Raw genomic sequence first — 13,743 nt, 5'->3', positions numbered from 1 at the left:
ATATCAGTATCGTTAGTAATGGTAACGATTCTAAGAAAGTGATTTTTTAAATTACAATTAAGGAAACCCTCAAATGAACCCTTAAGAGCTCGTGATGTCGTGATTTTGTGTAGAAATAACATAAAAATTCTCAAATCTAAAAAAAAAGTGTCAAAAAGTGGACTGGTAACAATGCACAGACATAATAAATAACAAAGCCAGTGCCATGGGCAATGCCTGAACCGGCCGACCGCGATATTGCCCGACAAAGTGCCGTTAATTGCACAAGTACAATAATGTGTACACAAACGCTAATTACAATTAAAACGATGCGTCCATTGCACAAAACGCGGATACATTCATGACTAGCTGCCCGCGACTTGTCTGCATAGTATGATTTTTGTGATATGCCGTATAGGAAACGATCGTAGATATAGTTCAGCGCCGGTAATAGCTACCAATGTTTAGTATGTTGTTAGGCGTGGTATTAGAAACCCAAAACTGCTGGAGACAGTTGGCACATCCTCTTCAGAGTAATGACGTCATCAAAACGACTCCCGCCTCGTATGGGTGCAATATTCAGTATTCGGTACTAGATGGACGCCGTCTTGAGCCACTGTCTCCCGGCAGTTTTGAGGTCCAATTACCATGCCCACAACAACGTACTAAGTGGCAGTAGCCATTACCGGCACTGAACTATGGTCCCACAAGGAAGAGGAATATATGTCCTTCCCGGGGCTCTATCTCCATACTAATTATCATGTTTCAGTTTAAACGTGAACAGGCATTCTCAAAAAATGATGATCAACGTTTCTCCTCGATTCAAAGTAATGTCAGTGGATCTATACGCAATAGGGGAACATTTTTTATTCAGTTTTGTGCTACTTCAGACTACTACTAATATCTCCATTCTTCCGTGTAAACAGGGCTATATCATACCTGCAATAAACTATGTATGCCAGCGCCTCATTTATGTTTATTAAAATTATATTTTACGATGCTAGTTAAATTTCACTAGAGTAAAAAAGGCAGTGCATCTCACGCAAAGGAGATAACGATACAATTAGTCGGGTGCGTGTCTACCGAACGGTCTTGTGCGACGACGCCACACGCGGACTGCGTTACGTGAACTGCGATTTTATGCCAACGAGGTTCATCTTCTACCTCACTATCGTACAAATATGGAAGAACAACAGAGAGGCAGATAACGAAATTGCGACTTTCGTTTTTCGCGGTAGGCCGTCTGATCTGCGCGATCAGGTAGAAAAAGCGAGAGTGACTGTAACAGTGCCATTCAGATCTCGTTTACACACGCTACACATCGCGAGACAGCAAACGTGACAATACAAAAAAAACATACATACAATGACATCTATGCAGTGGAGGACATCTTTATGCTAAAACCTAGCTCACGTATTCGACAACTAAAATAACGCGTTGAAGTAAAGACCTTAATGCCACCTATTTGCATAAGGTATAAAGTTACAACGAGAATAATTATATTATGTATTTACATTCAATAATTCTCGTCACAAAACTGACGATCTTCAAACACATAGCAGATGGAACCGCATTAGTTCGATAAAATAACAATGATAAGATTTTTTTCTTATGTATTGCTCGCACACAGGAACGTGAAGATAGATATCTCCAACGTGTCTAATAGCTGCTTCCCTGTCGTCAGTTACTGAATTAAGTAAGGCGCTTTAGCGCTGCAAAGTTGCCGCGCGGGTACCGTTCGGTGTGACTGAACCCCACTAATGGGTACACAGTGCGTAATATTATGTTAAAAATCTTACGCGTACGCGGCATGATATTGAAAGACTGTTGCAGTTATAGTCACGAAAAGAGATGAGAAGTAATTTTTCACGCACAGTTACGCGTAATGTACTACGAGTATGTTGTAAACGTGCTTAGGGGCACTCGATTATATTTTTCTAGTCATTAGTCGGCGCCATGACCAACGTGTATGTGAACACCGAAGGTGCACGAGTTGGTTAATACGCAATGCACGAAAGACCCGATGCAAGAAAGGTGAACTTGAAGTAACCTTAGCTATCTATTAAAATTTGTTTTATTAAAGTGGATAGGTAAATTTGACGGAAACTAACGCTAACACTAACAATGTGGGCACGACATATACGCTCTATTTATCAATGGTTTAGCATTTCAAGGTTTTTTATAATAAGGTCATTAAGATGCCGCAAGCCTAGAGCCTAGATTAAGTCGACACACACAGGTTAAGTCGATTTGAAGATTTTGTAGGAAACTGTAAATTTTTTCAGAATAGGGAACTATATCCACCAAATTTGAACAAAATTCTGACGAAAAACTGCAAAAAATAAAAATAGGCCTTCATTGATGGGCCATCCAACCATCTTTGCTGCTACCGTTTGATTCACTCCGCTAGTGTGCGAGCGAGCGCTTGACCGATGCACTCCACTTGGCATTTGCCACGTCCGTTCTGCAATTGATGCTGGGAGATTCTAGTCACGCGTACTTATACAAATTAACTAATTAATATAGAGTATAGACCCTATTTCGTTGCAATAAGAAATTTTCCTATGAACGTCTCTAAATATGGTCAGTTTGGTACAAAAAGCTATAGTAAAACTATTTAAGTTTCATAATAAGTGTTACGGAACTTATTGAGCATTATTGACATCCAATAATTATAAAATTTAACAAAACTTTGTAAAATTTTCACTCACAAACACCAATATCAAAACAAACGGACAAACGATTACAAACGTTTGTTAGATTTGATAGACGTATATGAATAACGCCATAAATCTGCACGAAAAATACGGCACAAATTTCCACAACTCTATGTTCCCTCGACTGTGTTTTCTATGTCCGACGTGAATATCGTGCATACCCCATCCACGTGACCGAACAATTGTAGCGTCGGTTCAAAGGCAAATCTAGTTTAGGCCCCACAAATTGTTCAGAGCGAATCAGCTTAACGTTGACACTTGCAGCGTCGATTTCACTGGGACGTTTTTTCGTTGCATTTGGATGAATGATCCTTGAAACATCATAAATACCGTTTTCAGAAGGTAAAAATATTCATTTTAAGTGAAATGAGGCTATCAATCGAGAATATAAAGTCCTCGTCCTCGAACGGGATGTCAAGAGAGCCACGGTTATGGGAGTTTATAGATAATAGTGTACCCACCAATCAGCGTGAATTGTTAAGAAAAGTAAGAGCAGTAGCTTAATTTGACTCATGTATGTAGAGCGAATAATAGCTTCGAAGAATCAGTAGCTTATAAGCTCTGCCAATGGCCTTCGTAATACTAAACGCGACACCCTGTAGATGTAGCAAGACGGTTCATAAACATATTAATTATAATTACATCGTCTCGTCCTGGAGGCTAGAGGGAAATTCAATTTTCACGTCAGCCATCGCCCGATAAGCTAATCCTGGGTTTCCTTTGCGTACCGGAGGTAAGCGAGACTCGAAAGCTGAGGCGAGCCACCGTAAATATATTATCTTCTAGCTGCTAGCTCCTACTGAGCATGAGGCCTTAAACGACCAGTATAAGCATGATCCCTAGATTAGGAACAGTTATGGGCTGTCGCAGATCAGGTTCGGCTGGGAGACTGTCCGGAATATGTCCGGAGCGGTTCGACGGGAGTCATCGATCGACACGACAACGTTAGTCTGACTGGATTATGTTTAGGTAAAGTTGACGTCTGATACATCGAGGTGAAATTGAAATGAGGTGCTAGGGAATATATGAACCATTATCGTGGCTTGTCAAAACTTGGTTTATACTTTAAACCCCCTGTACAGTCCTGATATTATTGATAGGAGCTGTCCGCTAGAAGGTTTTGTAGTTAGATTAATACTTAATATTAGATGAAAATGTTTTAGTTACAGAAATTGCGACATCAACAGATGCATCATATTAATAAAGAACAAAAGCAGCACCATGAAAAGGACCGGGTTTTGCCTTCATCTTTAACGTCCCGTTCGTATGTTGAAGGCAAATATATGACACTTGTTTCAAACGATCGAATTTTTATGTATTTTTCATTTTATATGTAGATGCAAACCTAACGTACATTGGCGTGAGTTTGAGTTACTTAAATTATCGCAGACAGGTAATTATAGAAATGTACCAATAAAATTGTATGAGGGAACCATTTCATACTTTTTGCAGTAAGAAAATATTGCATGCCCATCACAGAGTCATCTATGTGTAACTTTATAAAAAATAAATTTATAACAATTATAACTAAAGATTTCTGTCCATGATATAGCCTATTATCAAGATATATAGCTGTCATTTAAACAAAACGGGCGATACGGATGGCGCCCATTAGTGTTACTCTAATTGAGTGTGCTGTTATTGGATTGGAGTACCGTGAAGTGTGGTTACTGTGCGTGTGGTCAACAACTAAACCGATATCAAATAAAAAAGCAGTACCGTTTTTATCGTATGGTAATTTTTGCTTATCACAATTTATTTTAAATATTGTAAATTGTTATGTGTCTAGGTTTCCGTTAGTTGACAAACAAAACTTGCAAGAAATCTGTGAACTTATATACTACAAAAATAGATTTAGAATAGATCTTAAGATCGCGCGACCTTAATAAATAAAATTTATATAACTCAACAAGTTTTGTTTGCCAATCGGCAACATTTTAATTATATGTATAGTTGTCAGAGATTATTAGCACACATATGCGATTTGAGATGTGAGCCAGCAAAAATTATCAATCGATATTATCTAGTGGCCAGCCAACTTTCTCTGAGATGTATTACAAACGCGTACTGCCTGATAAGGATAAAAAATATACAAATAAACATAGGAGAAAACGAAACAGCGCTACCTATGGACACTGGACCATTGGTTACATTAGTGAATCAGGGTTTTTTTTTTGTTGAAGGTCGGTGATTAATTTAGTAAGCGAACCGTTGCGGGCAGGCAATGGAACTCGGTAAGTGGCACATCGGGTGTTACTATTGTTATAGAGAACCATATTTTTATTTCAGTCTCAAAATGTATTAGAACAAGAGCCAAAATATTTACTTTAAAGTGCTGTCACTTCGATATAGACGTCGCACTTGGGTTCCCATTTTCAGAAATTCTCTTTCGGTCAGCACACAGACTAACTGCTCAAAAACTTGACAAATCTTGACCTTTTCTCGTATCAAAACTCATTCAAATGTGACAGTGTATTTTCCTTCTGAGTATCTCGTATCCTCATGGCTGCGCGACGTGACAACTGTGGACTGGACACTTCACCAGTGCTCTCAAAGCCGCTCTATCTTGGGCCTGGTGTATACTGTATGTGGCTTATGTACGTTATTCTGTCGTGTGTGCCAATCTACGTAACAAACATATCAAATTAATTGCATATTTAAGAATTGAATGTACCACTAGCTTTTTCTCTATTAAAGGAATAAATAAACATTAGGCCCAAGTTACTTTAATTTTAGTACATCCAATCAATAGTTTATTAGCTGGTCCCAATCATTTCATCAACACACAAACCGATGCGCCCGGAGAAAGAAGACAGTATGTATCTATCAGCTGCATATGTATGTACATACTGCTTCTTTTGCTATATCGAGGTTCATTGCACCCGGTCCAAATACTAACCACAATTGTCCAATTGTAGACGCTATACCGATGTAACAAGGTACAGATTAGTTCAGTTACAAGTGGGCTATCCAGATTCTGTGCCCTGCCAGTTTGACCTTAGTTGCGGAATCGAGGCGTCATCGTTTCGCGATTGTCCAGTGTCCATCTTAGCGACCAATTGACACTTGACCCCAGCGACACTTACCGCGACCTTGACGTACAGTGAAGCTAGTTTTAGTCTTCTCACTTGTCGTTCGATTATCGCTGTCTATAACGACAGGGACAAGCGAGAATCAAACGAATGACAAACGCAGACCGCTGGGTCCCTGAGATGTTGTAAGTCCTTGGGATTTAAGTAAAATAAACATCCAATTTAGACCAAAAGTAGTGACAATGACCAGTAGGTATAAACATTCCAGCAGCTTAAAGCTCAAGAAATATAAAAAATATCAAAAATACCCTGTATTGTATATTTTATCAAACCCAGAGGACCTACAGCGTGTGTATTGTACGCTTTCTCAGAATGCTCGGAGATATAGTTTACGTTTTATTTATTTTACATTACCTACCTCTCCTCTTACGAGTATGTACAATGGCGTGCAATATAAAATCACTCGCATAGCGCATTCACATTACGAACAGTATCATTGTGTAAAGGACTATTATTGCCATTATTAAAATTATATTATGAGTTTAAAAAATACATATTGCAGTCATATTAACATAAATGTTACTACCAGTTTAGACCAAGGACCAAGCTAACTCTGAACAGACTGCAATGATAAAGTGTGGAAGTTTTACCATAAACAATTGTTTTAATCAAACTTCTAAAGTTTATTGTGGCACTTATACACATTAAAACGTCAAATTCTGTGCTGAGTTAGCTTAGACAAACTTAACATACACACGTTGGCAGTTTAAACCATTTCGATGTGGTGTTACATGGATTTTACAGCGTTTAAGTACTGGTTAAGAAAAAACTCCCTAAATATATCGGTAGCCCCCCGGCCTACCTCCAAGCATTCTGAGACGCGACTTTCGTCAATTAGTTTAGGTGATGTTAGTTATGACATATACAAAATACTCTAGAAAATACGCCAATATAGAAATTGCAAACGGTCAGCAAGCCCCAGACTATAAGTCCCAAATCGTTATATTTTGTTACTACAGCAAAGTAATTTTAAGTTTTCGTAGTCACGGCGTATTCCCTCTAGTATAAATACGATTTCGCAGTGTAGCCCGCCCGACATACCTTGAGGCTGCTGCTGGTAGGGCGCGAGCAGCCGCGTCCGTTTCTTCTCATAGCCCTTTTGTGTGATGTCACCTGTGAACATTGATTATAGTTTAGCAACGATGCCGAGGTTATTCCTGGACGAACTGTGTTAGTGATTGGAATGAGTTGTTTTAAATATATATTTTTCTACTTTAGAACTCTTATTTGTAGATTAAATGACTGCCAGTGAGATCGAAATCATCTTCATAAGAAGAGCGGCGCGCGGGGCCCCGGCGCAGTGCTCTTAGGATCCTAACAGCAGTGTTCTTATGGCGGCGCTACACATAGACAAATATTTGAACAAAGACTTTGCTCACACATTTGAAAAAATGTTTATGTACCTGCCACACTTGCTTCAAATACATGTTCAGTCCACAGTGTTCGCAAAGTCATTAAACAAGATGGACGACGGGTTTGTTGACGCGGTCTACCTATATTATTTAGCCGCTTGTAATTATTACTTACTCCATGCGCGACAAAAACTAAAATGGCCTAGGAGAAGGCGCGAATGGATGTGTGAAATGTATCGTAACAGAACAAGGTATATAGGTATATTTCATGAGTTAAATTATGCCTGTTAAGACATTTATTTAAAATTGCATTGTTATTTTAAGTGTGTAATAAAATTATTTTTGTATTTTTAGAGCTACCATGGAAAAAATGTTCCAAGAGATGATATCTAGACCAGTGGGATATTTTAGTAATTTTTGCCGAATGTCCTGCGAAGATTTTGAAATACTATTGCAAAAAATTACTCCATTCATCTCAAAATCTGACACAAACTGGAGGATTGCTATACCTTTGGAATATTCATACAATATTATGCAACGGTTGTTTTTTTCAAAAACCGACGATTCGATTTTTTTGCAAAATACCTATCTCTATCCTATTGTTAGGTTACATACAAAAAACAGACTACTTTTTTGTGCTTTAAATATGCATTATTTTGAAAACATGCCAAATATTACGTCTACTTAAAGTTCGAATCGGGTCGTGTCATTTACTATCAAATAATAGCATTAAAAAAAATATTTTTGCAAAAAAAATTTAGATTGTCAGCTATTTATCCCTTTCAGCCAACAGAGCGCTGTTTTATGTAAAAAAACAGTAATAAGCAAATACTCGATTCCTTGTCAAGAAAGGCTGAAATCCCACTTTTTTTATCGATTTTCACGGGCACTGTTTTTTTTTTGAAAAGCGAACAAATACGTGAGCATGAGATGAGTTTACAAATACACACTAAGGACATTCACTTATTTCCTTAACAGCTCTCACTAAAACATGTAATAGAAATATACTACACTTAAACTACTCTTAGGGTACTAAATACAATCATTAATTCACTAACACTTGATGCTCAGCTCATCAAACAGAAATATTACTAATAGAGAAAGAGACTACTCGATTCCTTGTCAAGAAAGGCGAAAGCCCAGACTTTTTTTATCGATTTTCACGGCCCCTTTGTTTCCACTTCGAAACGTTAAATTTTGCTTAACAACGTTTCTTACTTCATAGCTACTTCTTTTGAGAAACACTTCGAAGGAAGTCTTGTTTACCGTTTTTTTGTCACTCTCCGTAGTTGCTCTTGTGCATGTTTGGAAGCGGACTTTAACAAAGAAAAACATGGAAGAGGAAATAAGTACGCCTGACTATATAATTCTATTAGGATACAAGAAGCTTTCTAGGAGTTTGCAGAAAATGGTGTACCCAATGAGACAAGTTAATCACTGTCAGTTTTGTGACGATAATTAAGCAATAAATTTCAATAAAAACTTGGTGTTGGTGTTCGTTTCAGTAGTTTCAACTATAAGCGACATTACAATGTAAAAGAAACCGGCCAAGTGCGAGTCGGACTTGCAGTCCAAAGGCTCCGTACATTACACAATTTTTAACAATGTATTTTTTTATGTGAAACGTAAGTAAAATGTTTTGAAAATACCCATAGGGGTAGGATCAAAACCCAAGTAATTATGTCCGACCCACGCTTAACTGTACATTTCTAGATACCAAGAAAAGTCTGCAAGGATTTTGATTGACTGTTCTGTTCTGTAACATAACATAGCCTGTAAGTTAATACTAACAACTATGGACTGTAACTGTCTGAAAATATATTTTTTATTTTATTTGATAGCACACACAGTGCAAGTGTTATTTTAAACGTCAAACTTCTATGAAATTATTACGTCTAAATAACACTTGCACTGCGTATGTTATCAAAATCGATTTCTTTTTTGTAGTTTCTGAGATAGACGGGGGGGGGGGGGATGGTAATTTTTAGCCTATTTTGTTGAATAACTTCTAAACTGTTTATTTTAAAATTATAAAAATATATACTTGAGATTCTCAAAATGAGCTCTTCATTTGATATGTAACACGATATAGTTTGAAAAACTTTATTTTTTATTCTCTTAATTACCGCAAAAGTGGCCCCCATGTTTAAAATTCATTTGTTTACATTACATGTCCGTCTTTGGGTCACAAACTTACATACATGTACGAAATTGCAACCTAATTGGTCTAGTAATTTCGGAAAAAATAGGCTGTGACAAACGGACAGACAGACACAGACATGACAGACAGACAGACGCACGAGTGATACTATAAGGCAGCGATCGGCAACCTTTTAGCATCCAAATGCCACATAGTAGTTAACGAATTTGAAGCGGGCCGCACTTTGTTAAGATTTGTGACATTATTTGGAACTGCCAAAATTTTGTTCCATCTGACAGGCTGATATCGTCCGGCGGACTGGTAATGGGTGGGCCCCTTAAGACCAACTTGACACACGTAAATACGTACGTATGTACGTAATGTATGTTTGTTACACTGTGACCTTGTCCAAACCTGTAGTCGATATTCGTAACTAAGTAGACAAAAACTGGCCGAATCAATTATTGATACTTATTACTTGCCCATATAGTAATTATTACAACGAATAGTCTCAGTCTACTACGAAATGAGAACATAAGGCAGGTCGTGGCCACCACACTTAAGAGCTCCCGTACTAGGGCTTCCAAGACCAGGATCCCGGAATCCCGCGATACCGGGATTCATAGTATCACAGAAATCATTATATCATTCTACCCATACGAAGTCGCGGGCAGAAGCTAATCAAGTTATAAAAAAGGTATGTAATTAAATTGGGTTTTATAATAAATAGCAAATGGTTAGTTAACCAAATAATTTTCAAATAATGAATGATGTATTAGATTTTATGTATTAAGACATAACATGTAAAAATATTTACTATCAATAAATGATCGTATCGTATAGTATATTGTTAGCAATGGCATTCAAAGTTAATTACTTAAGTCCAACTACAAATATAGTACTCGCTAAAATTAATACTGTATCAATATGCACCTCGGGTGCAGACAGTTAATAAATTTAATCAGGCCGTTTCAATATGATTATACAAATTTGAAATTGTTTACCTGCGGCCTGCACGTCATGCCAGTATGTGCAGGTTTCTGATTTAATGATTTAATAAGTTTGATCACACCGGAATACTGGCTATGGGGCACATTAGTTATTAAATAACAGATTTTTATTCATTATTTTTTCATTTTGAGATAATCAGATATTACATTAAGAATTTTACAATAAAAACTTGCCAATCTTTCACGTTTGAGGGCAACATGCGCCATCTTAATACACCAAAGTAAAACACCTCAAAACTACCTCAATCTGAGGGTAATTAGACGATTTTTAGTTATTATGTAAAATACAATGTATAATTTGGATTATCCAAATAAATATAAAAATATTTATAACATGAAAACTTGGTAAAGACTGTCAGAAGACGCTGTACAAAAAAACATAGGTACTTACGGTGGAATATATAATAATAAAAGTCACAGACAAGCTAACGTTATATTATTAATATTATAATTGTAGAGTTATACCAAAAAAAAGTCTGCAACTAGTTTGATTGCATATATACGCAGTGCAAGCATTATTTATTACGTCATAATTTCATAGGTTTGACGTTTAAAATAACGCACTGCGTGTGCTATCAAAACCGTTCCAGACTTATCTTGGTCTAACTCTATTTTTATTATGTAGTTCAATATCCAGAAACTATTTAAAAAAATGTGCTGTTTGAATATGCACATTCAGATTTACTATATGTATGGCCAGATTTTTTCATGGCAACACTAATTTTATCATAATATCGTGCATAAACAAGGTGATAAGTGTGACCCACTTAATTGCATAAGCACATTTAGTTGATATACATTTAATATAAACTTCATGCGATTATGCTAGCGATAAAAATCGTGACAAACATTGATCATATCGACACGTTATTAGCCACAATCAATGCTGATTTTTGTCACTTCTCTATCATAATATTACATAACATAGGTATATATATGACGTCAGTTCTCTTGTAGTCACAGTGTTTCGACAGCTGACGCTAGATAGCCTAAGGTAAGGTTGGGTAAGACGAACATAGTTTTTTTTTTCTCGGGGGAAGACAAACAGTATGAGATGCAGGGACCGGACAACCCTTTCCACGATAAAACCCTTTCAATGGGCGACACTTAAACACGGCTAGCACATTAAAGACTTTTCCTTTTGAACTGCAAGCCCATTCATACCCTTACCTTTGACTAACCCTTACCGAAAAGCTAACCAAAAATAAGGCTAGCTCTTAATAAGGGTTACCCTTATCTTTAAGCGCTTTTTATAAAGGTTTCCCTTTGCGTGAAAGAGACAGGATTAGTATATATCTACGGTAGTGTATGAAAAAGGAAAGAAAATACGTGCCTAGTCAAAGAACGCCTGTCAAGAAAGGCTGAAATCCCACTTTTTTTATCGATTTTCACGGGCACTGTTTTTTTTTTGAAAAGCGAACAAATACGTGAGCATGAGATGAGTTTACAAATACACACTAAGGACATTCACTTATTTCCTTAACAGCTCTCACTAAAACATGTAATAGAAATATACTACACTTAAACTACTCTTAGGGTACTAAATACAATCATTAATTCACTAACACTTGATGCTCAGCTCATCAAACAGAAATATTACTAATAGAGAAAGAGACTACTCGATTCCTTGTCAAGAAAGGCGAAAGCCCAGACTTTTTTTATCGATTTTCACGGCCCCTTTGTTTCCACTTCGAAACGTTAAATTTTGCTTAACAACGTTTCTTACTTCATAGCTACTTCTTTTGAGAAACACTTCGAAGGAAGTCTTGTTTACCGTTTTTTTGTCACTCTCCGTAGTTGCTCTTGTGCATGTTTGGAAGCGGACTTTAACAAAGAAAAACATGGAAGAGGAAATAAGTACGCCTGACTATATAATTCTATTAGGATACAAGAAGCTTTCTAGGAGTTTGCAGAAAATGGTGTACCCAATGAGACAAGTTAATCACTGTCAGTTTTGTGACGATAATTAAGCAATAAATTTCAATAAAAACTTGGTGTTGGTGTTCGTTTCAGTAGTTTCAACTATAAGCGACATTACAATGTAAAAGAAACCGGCCAAGTGCGAGTCGGACTTGCAGTCCAAAGGCTCCGTACATTACACAATTTTTAACAATGTATTTTTTTATGTGAAACGTAAGTAAAATGTTTTGAAAATACCCATAGGGGTAGGATCAAAACCCAAGTAATTATGTCCGACCCACGCTTAACTGTACATTTCTAGATACCAAGAAAAGTCTGCAAGGATTTTGATTGACTGTTCTGTTCTGTAACATAACATAGCCTGTAAGTTAATACTAACAACTATGGACTGTAACTGTCTGAAAATATATTTTTTATTTTATTTGATAGCACACACAGTGCAAGTGTTATTTTAAACGTCAAACTTCTATGAAATTATTACGTCTAAATAACACTTGCACTGCGTATGTTATCAAAATCGATTTCTTTTTTGTAGTTTCTGAGATAGACGGGGGGGGGGGGGATGGTAATTTTTAGCCTATTTTGTTGAATAACTTCTAAACTGTTTATTTTAAAATTATAAAAATATATACTTGAGATTCTCAAAATGAGCTCTTCATTTGATATGTAACACGATATAGTTTGAAAAACTTTATTTTTTATTCTCTTAATTACCGCAAAAGTGGCCCCCATGTTTAAAATTCATTTGTTTACATTACATGTCCGTCTTTGGGTCACAAACTTACATACATGTACGAAATTGCAACCTAATTGGTCTAGTAATTTCGGAAAAAATAGGCTGTGACAAACGGACAGACAGACACAGACATGACAGACAGACAGACGCACGAGTGATACTATAAGGCAGCGATCGGCAACCTTTTAGCATCCAAATGCCACATAGTAGTTAACGAATTTGAAGCGGGCCGCACTTTGTTAAGATTTGTGACATTATTTGGAACTGCCAAAATTTTGTTCCATCTGACAGGCTGATATCGTCCGGCGGACTGGTAATGGGTGGGCCCCTTAAGACCAACTTGACACACGTAAATACGTACGTATGTACGTAATGTATGTTTGTTACACTGTGACCTTGTCCAAACCTGTAGTCGATATTCGTAACTAAGTAGACAAAAACTGGCCGAATCAATTATTGATACTTATTACTTGCCCATATAGTAATTATTACAACGAATAGTCTCAGTCTACTACGAAATGAGAACATAAGGCAGGTCGTGGCCACCACACTTAAGAGCTCCCGTACTAGGGCTTCCAAGACCAGGATCCCGGAATCCCGCGATACCGGGATTCATAGTATCACAGAAATCATTATATCATTCTACCCATACGAAGTCGCGGGCAGAAGCTAATCAAGTTATAAAAAAGGTATGTAATTAAATTGGGTTTTATAATAAATAGCAAATGGTTAGTTAACCAAATAATTTTCAAATAATGAATGATGTATTAGATTTTATGTATTAAGACATAACATGT

General features: G+C 36.9%; 1 protein-coding gene and 1 long non-coding RNA gene across 2 annotated transcripts in view; both read right to left on the bottom strand.

Annotated features, from left to right (window-relative positions):
- The window catches only part of LOC134754525 (uncharacterized), a 267,264-nt gene that overhangs the window by 199,474 nt on the left and 54,047 nt on the right, over nt 1–13,743 (bottom strand). The gene's annotated exons all lie outside the window — the stretch shown is intronic.
- The window catches only part of LOC134754465 (disco-interacting protein 2), a 141,254-nt gene that overhangs the window by 114,341 nt on the left and 13,170 nt on the right, over nt 1–13,743 (bottom strand). The window contains exon 2 of the mRNA XM_063690799.1: nt 6,830–6,901. Coding sequence (XP_063546869.1) covers nt 6,830–6,901 — 72 coding nt within the window. The remainder of the gene's footprint in view (nt 1–6,829; nt 6,902–13,743) is intronic.

Source organism: Cydia strobilella, chromosome Z (genome assembly GCF_947568885.1).
Source record: "Cydia strobilella chromosome Z, ilCydStro3.1, whole genome shotgun sequence".
Lineage (NCBI taxonomy): Eukaryota > Metazoa > Arthropoda > Insecta > Lepidoptera > Tortricidae > Cydia > Cydia strobilella.
Note: the sequence above shows the minus strand (reverse complement) of the source record. Positions and strands in the feature narration are given on the sequence as shown.